The 18460-nt window shown below is 44.5% G+C and overlaps 1 protein-coding gene across 4 annotated transcripts in view; it reads left to right on the forward strand.

Annotated features, from left to right (window-relative positions):
- Positions 1-565: 565 nt before the first annotated feature.
- Positions 566-18460, forward strand: part of ssbp4 (single stranded DNA binding protein 4) — a 161744-nt gene continuing 143849 nt past the window's right edge. For 2 of the 4 annotated variants that reach the window (XM_063032773.1, XM_063032776.1), the window contains exons 1-4: positions 646-767; positions 1341-1413; positions 1512-1573; positions 5811-5895. In XM_063032773.1, the coding sequence (XP_062888843.1) occupies positions 712-767; positions 1341-1413; positions 1512-1573; positions 5811-5895 (276 nt within the window). In that variant the 5' untranslated portion in view covers positions 646-711. Of the gene's footprint in view, positions 768-1340; positions 1414-1511; positions 1574-5810; positions 5896-18460 lie in introns of all 4 variants that reach the window. The other 2 variants (XM_063032774.1, XM_063032777.1) reach the window with 2 other exon arrangements.

Here is an 18460-nt window from a genome sequence, read left to right on the forward strand (position 1 = left end):
CTAGTCCTGACGAAGGGTCTCGGCCCGAAACGTCGACTGTACCTCTTCCTAGAGATGCTGCCTGGCCTGCTGAACTTTTATGTGTGTTGCTTAAATCTATGTCCCTGGTCTTCAACCATCCGCTTTGGGGGCAACTTCTTTCTGTTAACCCTGAATAAATCAATCGTAATCTTGCACACTCTTATCGAACAAATCACTTCTGGATCTCAGAATCTTACAGAGAATTCCTCCCCGAACCCCCCTCCCGCCACGATCTTCTCCAAGAGCGCCTATTAATTTCAACCTATTGGTGGAGAGAGGGGTCTTGCATGCATCCCCCCGACTCCATCTCCTGTAAATCTCTCCTGAAATGTTTATTCTTTGACCCAGCCTCGGCTGGCTCGCCGTCCTGTGGTTGGCCTCAGTGAGCTATCAAATCCAGTGAACGAACTTCCTGCTCCCGGGCTGCCGGCGCGGAGCGTTTCTCCCGACAGAGGGAGCTGGCAATCCGCTGCATGCGAGAGAGAGAGCGAGGGAGAGAGAGGGAGAAAAAACATTCACATATAGAGTTGGAAATCCTGCAGATCGAGTCGGTTTCAAGTTGCCCTTCACAGAATGTGGCTGTGCGTGCCCATTGGTCTGGGAGCTTTGCTCAGATGTATCTATGGAGATGGCAAGTCGCTGGTTCCTTTGACAGGTGTGTGTTTCAGCTTTAAGAGACAGACAGCGGCTATGTACAGCAAAGGGAAAGGATGTGCGGTTCCTTCGGACGGTCAGGCAAGGGAAAAGTAAGTGGCAGCGAAAGAGGGAGAGACAGAAGGAGAAATAGGAGAAAAAGAGAGAGAACATCTGTGGCTCTCGCTGGAAGCGCTGTTCAGGAGAAGGGAATTTTTCGGAAACGGGATTTACCCGGGGAATGCTGTAGGGGACGAGGAGGGAGGGATTTTCTTGTAAAGTTTCCATTTAAAATGTAAACATTTATTCTCCGTTGCATTTTAATTATTTCAATTTTACAACATTGCGGAATATAACGCGTTGCGAAGAAACACCTCGCTCGATGCGGTTTAATTCCGGTCAATGCTGATTTATTTCCCCATTTTATATATATACATATATATTAAAGCATCGTTCAGTTTCATGTGGGAATTTCATAGCATCCTATCCCGGGAAGGGAATCTTTCCGTAGTCCCGGGAATGTTTTGTTCCTGTAATGTATGTAAATATTTGGCGTGTGTTTGTGTTTTGCATCTCTCTTTCCGAAGCGTGATTTACATTTAATAGAAGTGCTTGTTGCAAAGAAAAAGTTAATTCCTTCTAATGTGGCGCGTTTGTTCTCTCTCTCTCTCTCTCTCTCTCTGTAGGTTGGCGTTGTATGTATACGAGTATCTGCTCCATATTGGGGCACAGAAATCTGCACAGACTTTCCTCTCAGAGGTGAACCCACTCTCCCGTGTTCTAAGGTTGAAATTTAGCATTATTGTTTATGACTCTTTGCAGTTTTCCTGATTTCCTTCCTTCTTCCTTATTTTCAGATCCGCTGGGAAAAGAATATTACTCTGGGAGAGCCTCCCGGCTTCCTCCACTCCTGGTGGTGGTAAGTTTTAGTTTCATTGGTATAGTTTTATTGGAAAGTGTTTTCCGATTTTGCAGAAGATCGGCTCCTCAAACAAAGGCAGCCTGTTTCCAGATGGTGAGGAGGGCGCTCCTCACCTCTGTATCCTGGTTGTTTACTTGCTGCTCCCCTCCACTCCACCCCGCTTCCCCCTTCCCTCTCCCCCCTCCCCCGTTCTCCCTCACCCTCCCCTCCCTCACTTTTGCTCTTGCGCCCTCCAGCTTGCCTTTGGCCCTCCCCTCCCCTATCTATTCTTGTCTCCACAACTCCCTCCCCACTGTCCCTCCTCTCCCCTCATTCATTCAAACCCTCCTTTTTTCTCTGTCATTCTTTTCCCCCTTTACCTCAGCTCCCCTCATCTTTGCCCTTCTCCTATTTCACTTCCTGCCCTCCTCACTTCTTCCCTTTCTCTCACACCTCCCCCCACCTTCTCCTCAATGTCCACACCTCTCTCCTCATTGCATTCTCTTCCTCACCTCTCCCACTCCTCCCCTTCCCTCCCAATCTCTCTATGGATCTCCACCCCCCCCACCCCTTCACTTTCCATTGCCTTATCTCTCCAATCACAATCTCAGACTCACTGGCATTGCCTGGGCTCTCCAGAACATTTATCAAAGTTGTGGTCCTTGCACATCAGCTACAGAGCAGGACACCACTGAGCTGCAGCCACTAGTGAAGGCTCCAGACCTCAGTTCACTGTGCTGTGGGGTGCTGATCGTGCTGGGATCCCAGACTCCACCCCCAAGCCGGTACAAGGTATCCAACTGGGACAGTCATAGAATCTTACAGCGTGGAAGTCCAGCTCATCCTTGCCCACTGTGTTGTCCAATTGGCCAGCATTTGATGCATAACCCCCGTAAACCTCCCCCGGTCCATGTACATACCTAGATGCAAACACGAGGAAATCTGCAGATGCTGGAAGTTCAACCAGCACGCACAAAGTGCTGGTGGAACACAGCAGGTCAGGCGGCATCTATTGGAAGAGGTACAGTTGACGTTTTGGGCCCGAAACATCGACTGTACCTCTTCCCATAGATGCTGCCTGACCTGCTGCGTTCCACCAGCATTTTGTGTGTGCTGCTTACATATCTAGATGGTTTGGTTTTTAAGTGTTGCTAATGAGCCACAATTTCTGCCAGCTCATTCCAAATACGCAACACTCTTTGTGTGAAGAAGCTGTCTCAATGTTCCTTTTAATTCACTTGCCTCTGATGTTAAGCCTTCTTGCTCTCAGTTCCTCCTCTCTGGGAAAAAGACTATGTGCTTTCACCCTCTCTATGCTTTCATGATCTTATATACCTCAGTCAGGTTCATCATTCAGTAACCTATATTCCAGGGAAGTAGGACAGTGATTAGTCTTAATCGAGCTTCCTCCTCCCCACAACACCCTTAGGCAGGCTTGAAACTCAGCCTGGGTTCTAGATGGTGAGGAAGACATTTGCTGTGCCCCCCTTCCCCACAATCCATCTCACTTCCCCTTTCCCCCCTCCCCTTCCATCTCCCCCCCACTTCCACTCTCCGCCCTTCAACTTCCCTCTGCCCCTACTATCCCCTGCCTCCCCAAAACCCACCGCACCACCCCTCCTCCTCTCCCCATTCTCTTCCTGGATTCATATGCCCACTGGGGAAGGGCAAGGTTGGCAAAGGTGCCAACACAGACAAATATCCCACTCCTTCTGGCTGGTATCAAACCAGGGCAACTTCTTACAACTAGAGGCGGTGCCTTTAAGAGAGGTGAGGAAGGTAAAGACAGAGCAAAGTTTGCCCAGTTAGTCTTGCCACCTCTCCCAGCCTGCGCCCCATCACCTCCCCCCAAACATCTGAGGGGACAGTAATTGCTGAGCTCATATGGAATTAACTGGAGTGCTTTCAAAGAGCTGACATCGGTATGCTGGGCTGAATGGCTTTTCGCATGTGTCATCTTAGGATTCTAATCATCCAGGTCATTTTTTTTTTGTTAAATTTCTTCCACTCGCCTCAGGAAACCCATTCCCTTTCAAAGCAGCTCACCATGTTAAAATGTTTTCATCCTCCAGTGGTTCTTTTGCCGTTCACCTTCACTCTATCTCCTGTATTTACTGATCTTCTGCCAGCGGAAACAGTCACTTCTCATTACGTTAAAATCCTCGGTGGTTTTGAAAAATACCTTTAGGTTCCCCTACTCCAGGGAGAATAACCCCAGCTTCTCCAGTCCCTCTGCCTTGCCCGAAGTTTCTCATCATAGTGTGACTGGTCAGAGGTTTTGTCCTTTTATCCTGGGCTACATAAAGTCGACCTGGGCCAACGTTCGGGTAACTGTTCCAGTTAGGCCCTGTCTTGCTCTCAGCCAGTGGGTTCATGGCCATGCTGAGTGGGGAAGTGGTCCATGGAACGGTGGAGTGCTGTGAGGCTTTATAAGGCAATGGTCAGAGCATAGCCGGAGTGTAGCCAACAGTTTTGTGCCCCGTATCCAAGAAAGGATGTGCTGGCATTGGAGAGGGTCCAGAGGAGCATTACGAGAATGATACTGGGAATGAAAGGGTTAATGTATGAGGGGTATTTAATGGCTCAGGACTTGTATTCACTGCAATTTAGAAGAATGGGGGGTGAGGAGTCTCATTGAAACTCACTGAATATAGATAGAGTAGACATGGCTTATCCGTGTAAGCGGAACAAGTGCTACACATGCCCTTACACTTCCTCCCTTACCACCATTCAGGGCCCCAAACAGTCCTTCCAGGTGAGGCATCACTTCACCTGTGAGTCGACTGGGGTGATATACTGTGTCCGGTGCTCCCGATGTGGCCTTTTATATATTAGTGAGACCCGACGCAGACTGGGAGACCGCTTTGCTGAACATCTACGCTCTGTCCGCCAGAGAAAGCAGGATCTCCCAGTGGCCACACATTTTAATTCCACATCCCATTCCCATTCTGACATGTCTATCCACGGCCTCCTCTACCATAAAGATGAAGCCACACTCAGGTTGGAGGAACAACACCTTATATTCCATCTGGGTAGCCTCCAACCTGATGGCATGAACATCGACTTCTCTAACTTCCGCTAAGGCCCCACCTCCCCCTCGTACCCCATCTGTTACTCATTTTTATGCACACATTCTTTCTCTCACTCTCCTTTTTCTCCCTCTGTCCCTCTGAATATACCTCTTGCCCATCCTCTGGGTCACCCCCCCCTTGTCTTTCTTCCCGGACCTCCTGTCCCATGATCCTCTCGTATCCCCTTTTGCCTATCACCTGTCCAACTCTCGGCTCTATCCCTCCCCTCCTGTCTTCTCCTATCATTTTGCATCTCCCCCTCCCCCTCCAGCTTTCAAATCCCTTACTCACTCTTCCTTCAGTTAGTCCTGACGAAGGGTCTCGGCCTGAAACGTCGACTGCACCTCTTCCTATAGATGCTGCTTGGCCTGCTGCGTTCACCAGCAACTTTGATGTATGTTGCTAGATATGGAGAGGATGTTTCCAATAGTGGGAGAGTGTAGGATTAAGAGGGCACAGACTCAGAATAGAAGGACATCTTTTTAGAATTCCTCCGTTTAGGAAGAATTTCTTTAGCCAGAGGGTGGTGAATCTGTGCGATCCACTACCATGGACGGCTGTGGAGGTCCAGTCATTGGATATATTTAAAGCAGAGGTTGGTAGGTTCCTGATGAGTAAGGATGTCAAAGGTTATGGGAAGAAGACATGAGAATGGGGCTGAGAAGGAAAATAATCACCAATGATCGAATTGTGGAGCAGAGTCGTTGGGCCGAATGGCCTAATTCTGCTCCTATGTCTCATGATAACAGGATCCTTGTTGTAAGTGGTCCTGAACACTGTGGGCTGTGGGAGTCTGGATGGAACCAGACTGCATGATCCTGGGACAGATTACCAGGCTGGGATTTGAACTGACAGGCAGTGGCTTCTGCAGTTCCAGGACAGGGGTTGGAATCTGAGATCAGAATCAGATTCCACTATACCCTCCTTATCAGCAGTTGGATTTTGATTAAACACCAGAGCCCATGGATTTGGATGGGAATTGAGATTGGGATTGAGGACCAGGGTTGTTTGAGAACCAAGGGCCCATTGTCTTCCCTGTGGAAACCAGTGGGATGTGAGATTTGTGGGGAACATGATATTCAGCTCGTTCCCTGTTTGTCAATTTTATCAAATATGTGACGATATGAGCTAAGAGAGCAAGATAAATGGGAGAATTTAATGATGGTCTTGTCTCCCCTCTCTAGTGTGTTTTGGGATCTGTATTGTGCTGCTCCTGACAGACGGGAAACCTGTGAACACTCCAGTGAAGCCAAAGCCTTTCACGATTATGTGAGTTTTATGCTAATTTTATTCATTATGGAAAGAGGTTCTCTGTCTTGTTGGAGGAAAATATCATTGCTGGCAGGAAAGACTGTGTGTGCGTGTTTCTCTGTATCTCTCTGTGCATGTGTGTCTGACTGTGTGCCTGTGTGCGTGTTAGTGTGGATGTGCATGTGTCTGTGTGTCGTTTCTCTCTCGGTTTGCTGTAGGTGTCGTGCCCTTTATGTCAATGTGCTGATGTAGGGCCACCTGTGACCGTGGCTCCATTCATGTTAAAGGGAAGATGGACCTTAATCAGAATTGGATTGTGCCTGAATTAGTCTTCATCAGAATATTGTAAATTTTGCTCTTCACTTAAGTGGTTTAATTAAACTTGTGATCATTTCCAGGTATTATAATTATTAACTGTTATAATTTTTCGAATTTACCATTTGGGGAGGAGGGCTGGTTTAAACCAGTGGTTTCCAAACTTTTTTGGGTTACCGCCTCTTTGGCTTTCAAACTACATCCCCAGTGCCCCCCTCTCCCTTTCCAGCCATTACATTAATAACTATAAAGAATTTTTGATTAATGATGCGCTCTGAAAGAAAATAGGAACTGCGAATTCAAAGCAGTGACAAATAATTGCAAAAATTAATCAGACCTATTTAAAGCTACGAATGAAGTTATTTCTTTATTTAATTTCAGCAAAGATAATTTTCAACAATTTTAGGGACTACATGAGTAGTCCAACTATTCACTACTTCAAAGCTTTGTCACCTTTCAATGAGATGGATGGGCTTGGTGCAGTGACACCAGCTCCTCAACATCTGGCTGATTGTCACTCAGGAGGAATCTCGGATATCTGCGCTCAGTAATTTGCAGTCTGTTTCACGCTTTGAAAGAAGTTGGACAACTGCACTGAAACCGGGCTCCACTAAATATGATATTGGAAAGGCAATGAAGAACATCTTGACCTTTTTCCACAGTTCAGAGATTTCTTTCTGCAGTCAAAAGTCTTGATATGATGTTTTGAACCTCAGCTTCAGCACAGTCATTTCACAGTGAAATCAGTTCTTCCTCCATCCTTCCTGTTAATTCCTCATGACAAGTGTCCAGGAATGGATTTATTACCCAATCTAGAATTTGGATCAAGAGAAGATCCTGAAATCTCTCTGACATGTCTTTATGCAGCTCACCCAGGTGGGCTCAGTAAATTTGAAGATCATCATCTGATATTCTTTCTTTCTCTTCCAACTCAGAGTGGCTCAGAAATTGGAAAAGGTCGCGACGGCCAAAATTGCACTTAAATAGGGTTAACTTGGACAGAAATGTGGAGACGACTGATCTGACTTTGATAAGATGCACATCATTTCTTTGCAATTGAAGATTGATTTCATTAAACTTTGTGAATAATTCTGACAAAATATCATAACTAATATTCTTGAGTTGATTGCAGAATGAAGCTTTTGAGTCTTCAAAGAATTTTATCGCAGTGTCAAAAACACATAAAAGCATCTCAGGCAGTTTCCTTTAGAGAGCCATCTGACTTCTGTGTGCAACAGCAAGTGTTCAAACTGTTTATCATTTTTTTATACAAATCTCTCAAAATAGTCTAGAATTGAGAGCATGGGGCTTGATTTTATTTGCCGCTGTGATAAAAATATTTAATGTTTGTGCAGCCGATCGCTTAGGTTTTTTGCAACAAGATGTTGTCTGTGAATTACACAGTGAATAGTAAATACATTAAGTACAACATTTTTAGAAGAAATTAATAACTCCAGAGTTGTGTGCTGTCAATGATGGTGCTCCAAGAGTGTTAGTGAGTGGAATGTCCTTCTCTTTGAAAAACTGCTCAATATTGACTCCCGCTTTCTAGCCCCCTTGCAAATAACAAGTCTTAAACCATGCTTCCATCTTTTATGAAGCAAAAATAATCAAGAAGCAAATATCTGTTGCCTGGCAAAGTTGATTCATCCAACTGCAGAGCAAATTCTGTACCCCCGAGTATATTGCAAAATGTGGCTTGGATGTTCTCGGACATTTCATCTACTCATCTTTGAACAGAGTTGTCGCTGAGTGTTATGTGGTTATATGGAATCACTTCAATTATTTGGTCTGGTAACTTATGTAAAACTGTAATCAGAACCACCCTTACTGCTGGCAGAATCAGTTCTACTCCAAAATTGTACGGGGCTTTCCAGATTTAGCAATTAGCAATGAAATGTTGTATGAAATACACAATCTGTTGTGAAGTGCTGGCAAAGATGTTTTGAAGTGTTTTCAGTTTCTGAAAGTTTTCACAAAGTGACAGAAAATAAGCCAAGTCTGTGCCTGCTTTATCAGAACTTATTCCCTTCAAATGTTCAAGGAGCCTGGACAGTTTCATTGCCTCATTTGACAAAACTTTTTCATACAACAGACACATTAGCTGCTGTTGTTTGCTTGGTGCTGGTATAAATTCATATTTCAGATACTTCACATTATACTGTCTACATTTCTCTTTTGTTTGGTCTGCTTCTGCCATTTTTGATATAGATTAATGACTACGGTCAATCAGCTATTGTTTAGGCCTGACCTCAGTAAAGGGGAAAGTTATGGCATCATCTTTGCTCAGGCAGAACCTGACTCTGGATGAAGGTGCATGAAGTGGGGCCGTGATGCCATGTTTGGGCTGTGGGGCTAGAGAGAGGCAGTCGAAACCATGCAAAAGGGTGGATTCCGAACTTTACCCCATTGAACACCGTAATCTAACTCACAGGAATTGCGTCACTGCATAATCAGACTGTGGGACGCATACAAGCTAACACTGCACTGCAGTAATGATGCCCGGGCTGGGTCCAGATTTCTCATGATATGCCAAATAAAGAAATGATGCATTGCTTTTCAACAACTATAATGCTCTTAGAGCAAAGTCTATGAGAACAGTGGCTTAGCAAGAGATGAGGTGATTATGTGATCATTGTAATCAATTATAAGGCACTGAGGATCAAATGCTTATAATAAGTAATTCATTTCTTAAATTATGCCTGTAATCCCTCAGCTGCCCCCCTTGCTACTGAGGCTCCAGCCACTACCCCTTTACCTTTATTGCCCCCTAAGAAACTCCCACCGCCCTGTGGGGGTGGGGGGATATCGCCCATTTTGGGAACCACTGGTTTAAATGGTGACTTCTTAATGACAAGTTTTGTTGCATTTGGAAAATAGATTGCATTTACAGTCTGATTTTCTCAGCCTTTTGATTGTAATTGAGGTCTGTATGTATTGTCACTGTTTGCCATGTGGTATAACCAACAGGGACAATTACTTTCCATTTGGTTTGTTCATAGTGTAAGTACTCAATTTTATTCTCACTGATGAAGTGTGCTCTCCTTCTATTATCAGTTTATGAGACTCTTAATCGTTATAGTTTCTATACAACGTGTTGCAATGTTTTAGTCTGTTTAAAGGCGCTACACAAAAGCAAGTTGTTGGTGCAGTTATCTTCTATATTCTCTGGTGCATATTGACTTGAAGCAAACTGTAAACTTGTATGTCAGTGCTGGCTCAAGGGATGACAGGTATGAATAGCAGCGCTGACAACTTTTCTTCTTTCACCTTTGATTACGGTTTCTCCAGCTCTTCTGGGAACTGCTGAATATTCTCTTCTTGTGGGTCCTGCGGCCACTTACACCTCCTGGGATATGGGATCCCACTAGGACATTGAGCCCACTGTTACTTATACTCACTGGGGTGTGGATCCACAGATGGTGACTCTCACTGGGTGTGGGTCAAATAGACATTCTCCATCATTGGGTTATAGCCCCAACACACTTGACGTTCCTTGTGGTGTGGGTAGCATGGACACCGATTCTCACTGGGGGAGAAGGGCGCACAGACTTGACGCCTACTGGTGGTACAGCTCCCATAGACATTGGCTCACACTGGGGGATGGGTTCCAAAAACCATGGCTCCCACTGGGGGACAGGTACCACAGACACTAGCTTCCACTGGGGTTCAGGTTCCACAGACACTAGCTCCCATTGGGGTCCAGGTCCATGGGTACTGGCTCCCACTGGAGTCCAGGTCCCATGGGTGCTGGCTCCTACTGGGGGATGGGTCACAAGGACACTGGCTCCTAGCAGACTCCAGGTCCCATGGACATTGACTCCTAATGGGGGAATGATTCTATTGACAATGATTGCCTCTGGGGGAACAGGACTCACTGGCACTGACTGAAGTTCTGGTCCCACAGACTCTTGACTTTCACTGGGGTACAAGTCCCACAGACACTGACTCCCAGTAGAGTTGATGCTTCCAGGTTCATAAATCACTCAGTTGTCTGTAATGATACATAAAAATTGAAGGAACTTTATGTCAGATACATAATAGTCCAAAGAACAAACCAGTCACTTCTCAGCTTGTGAGATGCCCCTGTCTGAGACTTGAATAAATGTCCTGTGTGCCAATGTTCTCAACCCATTGACGCTTATCTCCAAGGGCACCATAACGTGGTGTTGGTGGCTGGGGTGAAGTTATTCAGGGTCAAGTTTGTGCCAGTGAAAGAAAGGGATTTTACATTGTTATAACACCTTTGCTCCCTCAGAACATCCAGAATTGCTTTGTAGCTAATGAAGTGCTTCAGAAGGGTGGTTACTGCTGTAATATAGGAAATATCAAAGCCAGTGTGTGTCCAGGAAATTCCTACAAGCAACCTTTCCAGTAGTAACAAGGTGGTCTGTTCTGACTGTCTAATTTGAGAGGTTGCCGGTTCAGGAAACGAGAAGAATCCATCTGCCCTTCTGAGATTTAGTGCTGTGGATCCTTCTAAGCATCTTGTCTCATCCCAGAGACAGCTCCTCCAGCCAGTATTGCACTGAAACGTTGCAACTGGTTGTCTACTCCTGCCTGTAATTTTAAATGTTTTAGATGTGATGCTCCAGAAATGCTTCATGTCACCATCTAGAGGTTTAGTTGGTTTCACGTGTCCAGAAGATTCATCACTTTATGAACTTCCTGACCTCATTAAAGGAGGTCAAACAAGCACAGGGGCTGATGAAGAAAGCATTGGTCAGACTCTATTTGCATTAAGTGTGGATATAACCGGAGGAGAGACCGGCCAGGGACTGCTCAATGATTCCAGAAGGCTAAGAGCATTAAGTTATGAGGGGGATTGCCATGATGGTCCTTGGATTCTGAATCAGAATCAGAATCCGGTTTATTATCACCGGCATGTGACGTGAAATTTGTTAACTTAGCAGCAACTGTTCAATGCAATACATAATATAGAAGAGGAAAAAAAATAATAAAAATATAATAATAAGTAAATTACAGTATACAAATAATGAATAGATTTAAAAAGTGCAAAAAACTGAAATATGGTATATTAAAAAAAGTAAGGTAGCATCCAAGGGTTCCATGTCCATTTAGGAATCGGATGGCAGAGGGGAAGAAGCTGTTCCTGAATCACTGAGTGTGTGCCTTCAGGCTTCTGCACCTCCAACCTGATAGTAACAGTGAGAAAAGGGCATGCCCTGGGTGATGGGGTCCTTAATAATGGACACTGCCTTTCTGAGACACCACTCCCCGAAGATGCCCTGGGTACTTCGTAGTCTAGAACCCAAGATGGAGCCGACTAGATTTACAACCCTCTGCAGCTTCTTTCGGTCCTGTGCCGTAGCCTCCCGCCCCCCGATACCAGACAGTGATGCAGCCTGTCAGAATGCTCTCCATGGTACATCTATAGAAGTTTTTGAGTGTATTCATTCCAAACCTCTTCAAACTCCTAATGAAGTATAGCTGCTGTCTTGCCTTCTTTATAACTACATGGATATGTTGGACCAGGTTAGATCCTCAGTGATCTCGACACCCAAGAACTTGAAACTGCTCACTCTCTCCACTTCTGATCCCTCTATGAGGATTGGTATGTGTTCCTTCGTCTTACACTTCCTGAAATCCACAATCAGCTCTTTCGTTTTACTGACATTGAGTGCCAGGTTGTTGCTGCAGAACCATTCCACTAGTTGGCATATCTCACTCCTGTATGCTCTCTCTTCACTACCTGAGATCCTACCAACAATGGTTGTATCTTCAGCAAATTTATAGCTGGTATTTGAGCTATGCCCAGCCACACAGTCATGTGTATACGGAGAGTAGAGCAGTGGGCTAAGCACACACCCCTGAGGTGCACCAATGTTGTTCATCAGCGAGGAGGATATGTTATCACCAATCCGCACACATTGTGGAATTCCGGTTAGGAAGTCAAGGATCCAATTGCAGAGGGAGGTACAGAGGCCCAGGTTCTGCAACTTCTTAATCAGCATTGTGGGAATGATGGTATTAAATGTTGAGCTATAGTCGATGAACATAGATGTCCTGACATAGATGTTTGTGTTGTCCAGGTGGTCTAAAGCTGTGTGGAGAGCCATTGAGATTGCATCTGCTATTGACCTACTGTGGTGATAGGCAAATTGCAATGGGTCCAGGTCCTTGCTGAGGCAGGAGTTCCGTCTAGTCACGACCAACCTCTCAAAGCATTTCATCACTGTCGATGTGAGTCCTACTGGGATTCACAAAATAATAGTTACTGAGGTGTAGTTGAAGGGTGATGGAGAGAAGATGTTTCCTCTTCACTGTGTGAGATGGGACTTAGACACAGTAATAATAAAGTTCAAGCCAGTTCATTCCAGAGTGACACACAGTCAGGAATAAGTAGTTGATGTTACAGGCCAAGATGCTTCATCATTACTAGAAAGGAAGGGGGCAGAAGTGGGGGTGTGGAAGGAGTACAAGCTGCCATGTGATTGGTGCATATGGTCAAAAAGTTGGAGAACAGTAGAGATCACAGAATGGGGAGCAGTGAGAGAGGGTCTCACAGAACCCCATCGAAGAGAAGATTTAAACTTCTTCAGGATAGGCATTCCTCGAAGAAACTTCTGAGTGGAGCAGCAAATCATAAACACCGACAGATTCTGTAGTTGCTGGAAATCTCGAGCAAAACACACAATATGCTGGAGGAACTCAGCAAGTTGGGCAACATCTAGGTGAGGAAGCTCTTCTTCGTGCAAAGGGCAGTGAGAAGCCAGAACTCGGTCCCCTGAAAGGTGTGGACACCGAAGGTCAATGAGACCTTCCAAAGTCAATTTCTTTCTGGTGGTGAGAGTTTCAGGGCACATGTACCTAGAGTGGGCAACTAGAGCTGAATTGTGTATCAGTTAATAACATAGGGGCAATAGGACTGAGGGACTGAATGGCCCAATTCTTCCCCTGTAGTCCATACTGTATTAGTGCCTCTTCTTATTAATGGTGCACTTGTTTATAGCAGGTTATGTGTATGTGGTGCTTTAATGCTGAGAGAACATTACTAGTCCTGTAATTATTGAAACTACATCTGATTTCTTTCCCCGTCGCCCCTCATTGCCAGCCAATCCCTCCCTCCACACACACACCACACAATGATCAGCTGGGTTCAAGAGGAGGTGCCGAGAGGCTATTGACCAAGGATTGATGCTCTGTTCACCTGACCTCTGACCCTGACTTTGGGCCCGTTGCAGCAGATGGAAGGGCTGTTATTGATGGGATGTCCTGTAAAATGGTTCCCTGGGTTCCTGTGATATGTTAGCTCTGGGGACAAGCAACTCTTGCTATTTCCATGACAATGTAAACCCTTATATAAAATATCTTTGTTTGAACTAAAGAGTGCCGCAGGAAATATAAATAAGATTATTGAATATAATGTTCCTTTACCTTTCTGTAAATTATCTATTAGAATTACCCTGTTAAAGAAACAGACTCCATTTGTTGACACTGGGGCAACTCATTGACTCCTCATAATTAATTTAACAAAAATCCTAATTATCAAATCCAGCAGTATAATCTTTACCATGTTCAGACCTTGCCTTTCTCTGAGGTAATATTTTAATTTCTTTCCTCTCAATCTCTAATTCCCCTTCAGCTTAAGAAGAGAATGAGACCATTCAGCCCCTTGTCCAGGATACTATCCAATCTGAGCATGGCTGCTCTTGTGCCTTGCACTCTTTCACTTTGTTCTTTCTATCCAATAAATGTCTTATAGATCTTGGTTTTGAACCCTAATGCCAGTATCCAAGGCACTTTAGGGGCTGAATTCCAGATTCCTCTCCATTTGGGATGATGTGTTTCCTGACTGCAATGCCCAAGGGTTCCTCTCTGTACCACTTTTATTAAGGGAAGCAAATAGTATGGAGCCTCTAATCAAACATCCTTTATAGATGGTAAACAACGCCCAAGTAACAGCTGGGATGATAAAACAGTGTCACAGCACATGGTACACATTCAGTGTTAGATAGATCCAATATACTAGTCTGCCATCTCTCCATGTCCTTTCTTTTAAGACACCTTGTTCCAGGACTCCCATGCGAGAGCATATATCCATACCCAATCATCCGTTTAATCCACTTAAGCATCCAATAAGACCACCGCTACTCTTGAATTGAAAGAACACAAAGTTGCCTTTACACAATATTGTCACATATTAACCTTGAAACCATGGCAATATTCTCAGTGCTCTGTAGTTCCTCTGAGGCCAACGCCTCCTACCTGAGCTGTGATAGACCCAGAACTGTTTGCAGAGCACCCAGGCTCCCCCATGTATTTTAGACGTCTTGACCTAAAGACCAATGCGCCATTAGTCTGTTGGTCTGACCTTCTCCTGCCATTCAGAGGTTCACCCACACCTCTCTGGTTTGAAGCAATTTTCAGCCTTTGGCCACTAAGATAATCTTCCTCTGTCCTCATGCATATCCTTAAGACCAGAAGACATAGGAGAATAATTGGGCCATTTAGCCCATCCAGTGTGTTCCGTCTTTTGATCTTGTCTGATTTACTTTCACTCTCAGCTGCATTCTCCTGCCTTCTCTTCATAACCTCGAACACCCTTGCTAATCAAAAGTAGTCCTGGCTTTTACAGATGCTTGCTAAGCTTTGAGACCTTGCAATGCTCTCCACAACTTCCTCACTGGTGCAGTGGGGGAGGTTAAAGCAAAAGCTGGTAAAGATTGGAGGGTCAGCTAGTTGTTCCAAAGGTCAATAGTGGTGTTGTAAAAGGTTGATATACATCAGCAAGCATGGAATCTTCCTGCAGAGAAGGAGGAGACTTGACTCACTTTGCCAGTCCTTGGTAAATTAGGTCTGATCAACACATCCTTACAAATCAGGCTTTTTATTTTGCTACAGTACTGAGCAAAAGTCTTGGGCACACATATATATAGCTAGTGTTCCTGAGGTTTTTGTACAGTACGGTATTTGTCAATGTAGAGCGGAGTGCGAGTTTGTAAATCTGATGGGAGCAAAGGATATTGGGAATGGTGAGGGCAGAGCTCGGCATGACGGGTGTGGGACAGGTGGCAGAGATGGAGTTACAGGGCAGAGGGGTGGCGCAGGTGAAGACACACCCAGCCCTGAGACACCAGGCAAGGTCATTTGATTCCAAACAATTGGTCTATTGATCATTATAGAATGTCTCTCTGGTGCTTTTTGCTCTCTTCCCTCTCCCTTCCCTTTTTCCCAACCATGATTCCCCTCTCCCTGTCCCTGTTCCCACTCTTAGTTGACAAAAGAATTCCATATCGGAACCAGGTTATCATCACTCAGATGAGGGACCACCTCCCCTTCGTACCCTATCTGTTATTTATTTATTTATTTATTGATTGATTGATTGATTGATTGATTCTTTTTTCTCTCTCTCTCTCTCTCCTTTTTCTCCCTTTGTCCCTCTCACTATACTCCTTGCCCATCCTCTGGGCTTCCCAACTCCCCCTTTCTTTCTCCCTAGGCCTCCCGTCCCATGATCCTCTCATATCCCTTTTGCCAATCAACTTTCCAGCTCTTAGCTCCATCCCTCCCCCTCCTGTCTTCTCCTATCATCTTGGATCTCCCCCGTCCACTTTCAAATCTCTTACTATCTCTTCTTTCAGTTAGTCCTGACGAAGGGTCTCGGCCCGAAGCATCGACTGTACCTCTTCCTAGAGATGCTGCCTGGCCTGCTGCTTTCACCAGCAATTTTTATGTCCATCACTCAGATGAAATATGTTTGTTTTACGACAGCATTACAGTGCAACGCATAAAATTACTACAGTAGTTATATATATGTGCTGTATATGTGGCACAAGCTATGGATAGTAATAGATTAAATTACAATAGGAATTGACTGTACAGGTAGGGAGTACTGCTACAGCTATGAGGGGCATCAGTGATACCACACCTGGAATTCTGAGAGCAATTTAACTATCCTTAAGGAGGGATGTACTTGCTTTGGAGGCAGTTCAGAGAAGTTTCACAAGGTCATGTCTTGGGATAAAGAAGTTGTCCTATGAGGATCAATTGAGCAGTTTGCACCTGTACTGTTCCAGAAGGTGTGTTCTGGAGTGCTCTGAAAGGGCCAGCTTGATAGATACCAAGATGTTCCGCTACTTAGGAGAATCTAAAAGGGCCACGGTCTCAATCTGGGGAGCATTCCACGTTAGAAAGAGATGGGGTAGAATTTCTGCTGTCATAGAGTAGTGAATCTTCGGAATTCCTCACAGGAGACAGCTGTTAATGCAAGGCATATAGAAGATAAGTTGGGTAAATATTTGGAGTATGGGGAAATCAAGGGTAATGAAGAACAGGTGGAAAGCTGAAGTTGAGGCCAAGATAAGATCAGCCATCATCTAATTCAGTGGCAGAGTGTATATCTGATCCCTTATTTTTAATATATTGATGTTCAGGAGCAAATTCTCCACTCTCACTTTCTTGCATTTGCCAACTGATTATCATAAACCTGGACCACTGGAATCATTCGCTTACTTACTCAATGAAACCACTCTTAAGCATGTCTGCTGAATATTCTCTTAACCTTCCCAGCTCCAAGGGGAATAATCACTGCTCCAGTTTCCACGTTGCCTGTAATTCATCACTGGAACTGCTCCCATAAATCTCTCCACACCTTCACCACGTTTCCTAAAGTATCCAGTCAAAATTCCAACTGAGGGCTAACCAGTGATTTGTAAAAGTGTAACTTCTTTATTTCTTTATTTTCTGTTTCGTGCCCAGAAAGAGAGAGGATGTGGAGTACCAGGAATTTGCACTAGGTTTAAAACCTCGACCTATCCTTCCAGAATAGCTGAGTCAAGCCAAGTTCAGTCAGTTTGGAACCAGGCTGAGATACAAAAGATGGGATCTTAATGTCTCAGTCCATCCATGTGGTAAAGCCAGAGAATGTTAGAATGGGTTGGAATATTATTGCTTCCCTCCACACAATTGCAAAGGTGCTGATTGGACCTTACTGATTGCAAGACGGAGATAAAGAGACATTTAAACAACAAAGCAAGCTTTAGAATGATTCTTACAGCTGTGAGGGGGACCAATGGTTTTATACAGAGAGTGACAGGCACCTAGGAATGAGTTACAGGCTCGAATCTAATGGAGAGGGTGAGGATGGAGCAAGTTAGCAAGAATATAATCAAGGTTTTTGGGTGTTTATTTATAACAGATACCAGGTATTGGTTACAGGATGGAATCAAATTTAGTGGTATGGAGTAGAGGGGTGGAATGTAGAGCAGTTATACTGTAGCACGTATGTGCGTGCACGCACATGCACACACACACGCAGATTTGTGTGTGCACATGCACATAGGAACACATGACCGCAGTAAATAGGCAGTGCAATGCACCCTGAAATAGTTAATACTCTAGGACGGGGCCAGAGATTTCTCCAACTACAGGAATGGTGTAGCTGACCTACTTAATTCCTGTAGCACGATTGCTAGCTGGATCTCATGGGGATCTCTTCCATAATTCCAAGCAAAATCTTCCAACTGGCATGAGCATGCAATGGAAATTCAAATGTATTCTCCCCTGGCTAACTGGGAGAGTCTCTCCTGAATGAGTGACCTGAGCTTCTTGTGGTGGTCCGGGTGAAGTGGCTGGGCTAATAAAGCAAATATCTTCTCCCGCCCACCCTCTGCCCTCAGACAAAACCTTGTAATTTTTCAAACGCAAACAACAGGAATTCTGCAGATGCTGGATTAATTCAAGCAACACACATCAAAGTTGCTGGTGAACGCAGGAGGCCAGGCAGCATCTGTAGGAAGAGGTGCAGTCGATGTTTCAGGCCGAGACCCTTCGCCTGCTTATTGCACACAGGAGAGGCAAACCTATGGCGTGCATGCCAAAGATGATACGTACGAAAGTTTTGTTGGCATACGGCATGCAGGGCTGCCCCATATTCATGTTAGTCATTGTTTTCAGTGGTGAACTTGGTCAGGTCTAATTATAGGAGAAGGTTTACTGATGAAACTTGTTCTATATGCATAGCTCTCAAAAGAACCAGATACAAGCTGGATATAAAATATTTGTCATAATTAGTGCAGCAACAAAAGTCTCACTGAGAATAAATTGTATTTATTTAACTTTCCTTGATCTTTAATGAATATGCACCAAAGCTTATAGTTTCACATTTGCATTTCTTATGTTATATATGAGGTACAAAAACAATACTATTTACAAATGATGTTATTTTTCAATTGCTTTTTAAAATATTAACATTAATAATTTTGAACAGGTTTTCTAAAATGATTTGTTTATTTCAATTTGTCTC

The sequence above is a fragment of the Mobula hypostoma genome, chromosome 24 (assembly GCF_963921235.1).
Source record: "Mobula hypostoma chromosome 24, sMobHyp1.1, whole genome shotgun sequence".
In the NCBI taxonomy this organism is placed as follows: Eukaryota; Metazoa; Chordata; class Chondrichthyes; order Myliobatiformes; family Myliobatidae; genus Mobula; species Mobula hypostoma.